The sequence below is a fragment of the Pagrus major genome, chromosome 22, assembly GCF_040436345.1.
Source record: "Pagrus major chromosome 22, Pma_NU_1.0".
NCBI classification, from domain to species: Eukaryota; Metazoa; Chordata; class Actinopteri; order Spariformes; family Sparidae; genus Pagrus; species Pagrus major.
The window spans coordinates 2,771,740-2,777,882 of NC_133236.1; the positions used below are offsets into that span (position 1 = coordinate 2,771,740).

The following is a 6,143-nucleotide window of genomic DNA, read 5'->3' on the forward strand; positions in this document are numbered from 1 at the left end:
AACATCGGGCAGCAGTTTTCCAGGCAGTTAGAGACTGATAAAAGTTTATATTGCACCATTCAGACACAAGACAAAACAAGCTGCTTTACAGGGGTGTTCAAATACAATAAAAATCAATTAAATAAAAAATAAGACATTAAGACAATTTAAAAATTACATTTAAAAGATAATAACCAACAAAAGCAAGAAGACAGACCAGCTTCCATCCTGCACTGATTGTGAGTAATCAGCTGTATGGCTCAGTTTAACATTGGAGCTGATTAATATGTCTTCTACAACATATACGGAGCTGTCTAATGTCAACAAAGCTGATCAAAATAATAATTATTCTGAGAAAGATTGACCAAAGAGTGACCTCTCTGAAATCATTTCAAAGTCAATTAAATAAGCTTTATGATTAATTGTCCTCATGTGTACATTTCAGTAATTTAGTTGATAATTGTACTAATTTTCCAAATTATAGCACAAAATGTGCAAAGTAGCCCCAGTATCTGTTTCTTGTACTCCTCTTTCCCTCCGCCTCCTTAATGGCTTTATTGCAGGTATTAGCATGTGAGCTACTTCCAGGTGATCAGTGAACCATGGGGGGAGCTAGCGTCACCATCCTTGTCACTGTTCAGAAGATCTACTACCCGCTCCTTTGCATCATAGGTATTCCAGGTATGTATCTTGTCATCTTGTTTGGTCTTTGGGTGTCCATGCTTGAATAGGCTTTATCAGGTACCTAGCCATTCAATTCAATTCAATTCAATGTCCCCAGGGGGCAATTTAAGGCACGTGGAGTAGTCGTACACAGACACAAAACAATTCAGCATGTTAAAACAAGTCATGATCAGGCTAATGTTTATACTAATGACTTTATTATTGTTAATCAATCACTTGTAGCTCATCTTGTATCTTCCCTGCACACTATGACCCACTGCTGCCCTCAGATATCCAGGTCAATAACCATTTATTATTGAATTACTAACATTACTGCAAGTCTACAGTTAGTCTGCTGTTAAAGGAATTGTCCTGCAATTTTGGATATACAGGCAGTCAAACCCACATTCAAATAAAATTAGAAAATGTATCTGTTATCTGGGTGTATCTGAAATAGTTCCTAATGTTGCTGGTGCTGTTCCTAGAACATCATATTAATATTGTTCCAGAACCATCACTGAGACTGATCAATCACGTTGTTGTGATGTCATAGCTTTGCAGCTCATGTTGGTGTTGTTCCAGCCTTTGAACTAATCTAGGTGCTGCAAAGATGACAGAGTTAACCCAGATAGCAAAATTGTTGCCCAGATCTGGCCCACACCAGATACGTTCATCTGGCCCATATAGCGCATAGAATTAGGCACTTGGGAGGTCAGCTCCTGTTTGCCACAACTGAGCCACAAGCAGGCCATAGCATGGCCACATGTCAGCAACCAGCAAACTTAATAAACCAGTTACAACAAGTTTTCTTTTAACCTTGTTTTTCTTGTCAGTGTTCTGTCACTGGTTATGTTTAGGCAACAAAAATAGATTTAGGTTTAGGAAAGATGGTTTAGATTAAAATAGTTGTTAACAAACAATTTTAACAACTTTGTTAACATAAAAATTGTTGTTAACAAACAATTGTTAACCATATGTTTGAAAGGATAACTTCTCTATCCTAACCCTAACCCTAAAATGTCCTTCTTTTTACACACCAAAACATTAGAACTGATTTATTAAACATTATAATACTTTATTTGCGCTAATCAATATGCTATCAATTAATCTAATGTATATATCTATGGTAATTTGAAAGTGGTCAATAACAGTGAGAACAGAGAGTTAGAACTGTAGATGTCGTCAGCTCTACATTTCGTTTAAGCATATTCTAACTCGTTTCGATTTTCAGGCCAATAATCACTGCTCTTATAAATGTTTTTTTCATTGGTGACAAGCTGGAAAATTCAAACAAACAAAACAAACAAAAAAATCACTTCTTGGAAAGCAATTTCTTTCAGACCAAACCAAAAACAGGAGATTGGACTTTTTCAGGTGGCCAAAAAACAAAATGAGTGCTAATGTTGCTCTATGTCTGTGTGATTGTTTAATTAAACGATTGCTTATACGTTAATGTAAAGTGATGTTGAATGTTGTGTTTTCGGCTTCTTCTCTTGCTGCCCCAAAGTGGCCAAAACAAAACCAACACATGTATTTATAAAGTCATTGGTAATCATTTAAAGGTCCCATATTATGAAAAACACGTTTTCTCTGGTCTCTACATATATAAACTGGTCCTCCCTGAGCCTACCAACTCCAGAATGAGGAAAGCAAACGAGTCCTGCATGGTCTCTGCAGCCCACCCACTGGTAAAACGGGGCTCCTACAGGCTGTTCAGATTCAGCTCCTGTTGTTACCTAACAACAGGAGTGATTTGCATAGGCCGGGCTCCTCTGCACAAAAACACTCCCCCCTCTCCCCGGAGATATCCGAGAGGGGTGTGTTCATCCCCGAGGTGAAGTTCGATGTGTCCAGCGGTAAGATAGCAGTATTTCGCAATGTTGTTGCTCAATATAAGTGCCTATATTCTGTCCCAGCTACAGAAGAACAGAAGAGACAGTGGTTGCGTTTCATTTTTAGCGACAACGTGCCGGCTACGGTTCCTGTAAGTTTGTTTGTGTGTGCTAACCACTTCACATCAGACTGCTTCAGTTACGAGGGTCAGTACAAAGCTGGCTTTGCCTTGACACTGACCCTCGTAAAAGGATCAGTCCCAACCATACGGGACCCAGCAACTGCACCTGAGCCACAGGTAAGTGTCGCCACGTTTTGATAGTATTTACAGTTGCCTATGAGTATGGTGAAGTCAGCTTGAAATTGGCTAACTAGTTAGCTCCGCTTTGGTCTGCTATGCAATGGCGTTTGAAGCGAGTTTAATGTTAATAATATTACGAGGGAGCTTGGCTGTCACAGTAAAAAGTCTGGAAACGTGCAGACTGGAGACAGAGACTATGCGAACAGTGTCCAAGAGTTTGGAGACTGTGTTGGAGACAAACACAGCTTTCATTAGCTGTTTTTAGATGTTACCTGTTGCAGGTCAGTGGGGAATGGGAGCCGTGTGGTTGTGTTAGGGAGTGGGGAGTCTCTCATGTAATGGTGGACAACACACAAATTCATGAGTGTTGGCTTATTAAGCTTATACAACCAGTTGAACGACAGCATCTTGGCGAGCCATAACGATACATCCACCGTAAACATTAGCGCATGCTACCGCTAGCGTAAGCGGCATCCTCTCCCTGAGAGGCGCGTGTAGCAGGCAAGGCAGGCGTTGACAGACGGAGCACATTAGCATTTAAAGGTGCAAGCACAGAAACAGCCTGTTCTCAGTAGAGCTCACTTGAGCGACTTTTAGACAGCTGAAATTCAAGACCACGGATGGGTTTGGGGCAATACATTTCGAATACAGTGTTGTTGGACTTCTGACAGCTGTGTGAAATTGATGAAAAACAGTTTAATATGGGACCTTTAAAGTAGGATCTGACAGTCAAATTTAATGTAGCCATCTGGGCTTTTGTGTTCCTGTCTTCCAGCCAACATCTTTACATTATACATGATCTGCTTCCGTAAATGCGGGATGTCCAAAACGGCCATCATGTACCTGAGCTGTCTGGCCATTGTGGACACATTCTACCTGGTGTGGGTGATCCTTATTGATCTGACCCTCACCTTCTGGCTACAGCAGCCCTTCTGGCACTCCCACCCTTGGTGTGGCATCTTGGGTTTCCTGCAGTATGGATCGCTCTACAGCTCTTCCTGGATAGTGGTAGTGTTCACCATTGAGCGCTACCTCGTCCTCCGTAGCACGGTGGTTAAGCAGCACTTATCCCAAGCCTGGGTCACTAAGCTGACATGTGTGGCTATCGTCCTAGTGTCACATCTTGTCTCTGTGCCACTGGGCTGGATTAACATCGTCACATCGATCAACTTTACGCTGGACGGGCAGAATGTTACGCTGCCCAGGTGTCTTTACCGCAATGCAGCCTACTCTACTATTACAGTGTGGATAACCACATTCCTTTCAGGGGGAATACCCATTGTGTTGGTCATCATCTTTAACTACCTCATTGGGTACTATCTGTGTCGCGCCAGCAACCTCTTTACCAAGGAGGAGCGTCGCGTCATGCATGGGAGGAGCACCAGGGGCATGTTGAGGAGGACCATCCTGCTACTGGGCACCGTCTCTGTGGCTTTTGTTGTGCTCAGCCTGCCCCGCTTTGTCACATACTGCATCCTGAGGACCAAGTACAATAAGGAGAACTTCGACAGGAACAACTACAGCATTCCCATCAATGTGGCTGGAGACTTGGCCAACATGCTGCAAAACCTCAACTCCACTACCAACTTCCTGCTCTACTGCATGGTCAGCCGGCGCTTCCGGCGGGAGCTTGTCCAGGTGGTGACTTGTAAGGTGAAGGCATGTGAGCTAGGCTCTGTCCTCACCCACACCACCATGAAGGTATTCTCAGTTGTGGATCATAAAGCTTCACCATCCAGTGACCCTGTGACAGTAGTCCTAACCAATCTCAAACAGTGTAGAAAGGATCTGGAAGAATAGATAAAGATCACAACTTTATATATAATTATACTTTAACCGTAAGAAACCTTCCTGGCCTTGGAACTTTTATTTTGACAAAGTAATGTTAACTTGAGTCCCAATAACTAGCTTTTTTAAAGGGCTATTGACACATAGCCATCTCCATATTGAGAAAAAAAAGCAATTTTTTAAATAACAAAAATTCTTTTTTGTGTGTATGTGTTTTTGTTTATAGCCACCCAGCTTCATAGCTCTAGGAATCACAACTCTGGTCGGTGCATCATGTTGGTCCAGACTGAAATATCTCAAACACTTCTGATGTATTTCCATGAAATTTTGAACAGGCATTCATGGTCCCCAGAGGATGAATCCCAATGACTTTGATGCTCCAGATGGTGTCCAGCGAATGATGTGGTGTCCAATGTCAAAATTTTCACTTATCCAGCAAAATGTCTTAACATGAACTAGATGGATTGGCACAAGTTTTGGTGCTGACATTCATGGTTCCCAGACGATGTACCTTAACGATCCTCTGACTTTATTCTCTAGTGCCACAATGAGGTTGACACATGGTTTTGAGTGAAATATCAGGGGATGGATGGATAAGATACATGGTTCAGACATTTATGTTCCACTGAGGATGAAATGTATTAACTTGAGTGATCCCTTTCCTCTTCTTCTAGCGCCACCATCAGGTTGAAAATTTAATCAATCCAATACTTAGGTTCATGATCAAATGACTGCAAAACTAATCATATTCGTCATCAGTGTCAGCTGTGCGTTGTGTTTAGTGTTGGTGAATATGGTAAACATAAGCATGTTAGCATTATCATTATAACCATGTTAGCATTATAATGTTAGCATTTAGCCTGATACTAAAAAACTACTACAACCTTCCAGTGCTACTAACTTGGTTCTCCACTCGTTTTGTTGATTATAGTCTACATACAGATAATATATATGAAGTATATGTGGATGGACCAAGTTGGGAAGGTTACTTTAAAAGTGTATTCTGATACAGTTACTAATTACCTGTTAAAAAATGTAACTTAGTATCACAATATTAAAGAATTGTAACTTGATTACTTTCCGGGACTTTTTGGTATATCTCATATCATATCTTAGTGTTGTCATGTGTTCATGTGTATGGTTACAGACTAGTACATCACTCTTTATTTTACCAATGTAATCCTGTTAGTGATCCCCTTTCTTCTTAAATGTTAAATGTATGCGTAATCTAATTATATATTTTTTTTTCATAACTTTAACAGAATACAGTTACGTTTTCTTGTATCACAATTATGTAATCCAATTTCATGTTTTCTGTTACTCCCCAAGCCTGTATATGGACTATTGTTACAATAGATGTTATCAAGAAAATGCTTAAAATGCCATTAGAAGTTATTCTCTACATGGCATTCAATACTAAAGTGGATCCGCCCTAAAAAATAAAATTTGAATAACCAGTGCTTTGGATGATATTCATGTAAGACAATTGTCTACTTGGTGACTGATATTACTGTACTGCTTGAGGATGTACATGTCTTTTTTTCTTCTTTGGATGAAAATAAGAGCTGCCAACTTTCAA

At 40.5% G+C, this 6,143-nt stretch overlaps 1 protein-coding gene across 1 annotated transcript; it reads left to right on the forward strand.

Moving 5' to 3' along the window:
* Positions 1–581: 581 nt before the first annotated feature.
* Positions 582–4,576, forward strand: LOC141018391 (probable G-protein coupled receptor 139). Its single transcript, XM_073493350.1, has 2 exons — positions 582–660; positions 3,552–4,576. Exons 1-2 carry the CDS (start codon positions 582–584, stop codon positions 4,574–4,576), a joined length of 1,104 nt encoding a protein of 367 aa, XP_073349451.1.
* Positions 4,577–6,143: the final 1,567 nt, after the last annotated feature.

Coding starts and splice junctions, on each gene's coding strand:
- LOC141018391 (XM_073493350.1), top strand. CDS start 582: ATGGGGGGAGCTAGCGTCACCATCCTTGTCACTGTTCAGAAGATCTAC. Junction 661..3,551: donor TTGCATCATAGGTATTCCAG/GTATGTATCTTG, acceptor CCTGTCTTCCAG/CCAACATCTTTACATTATAC.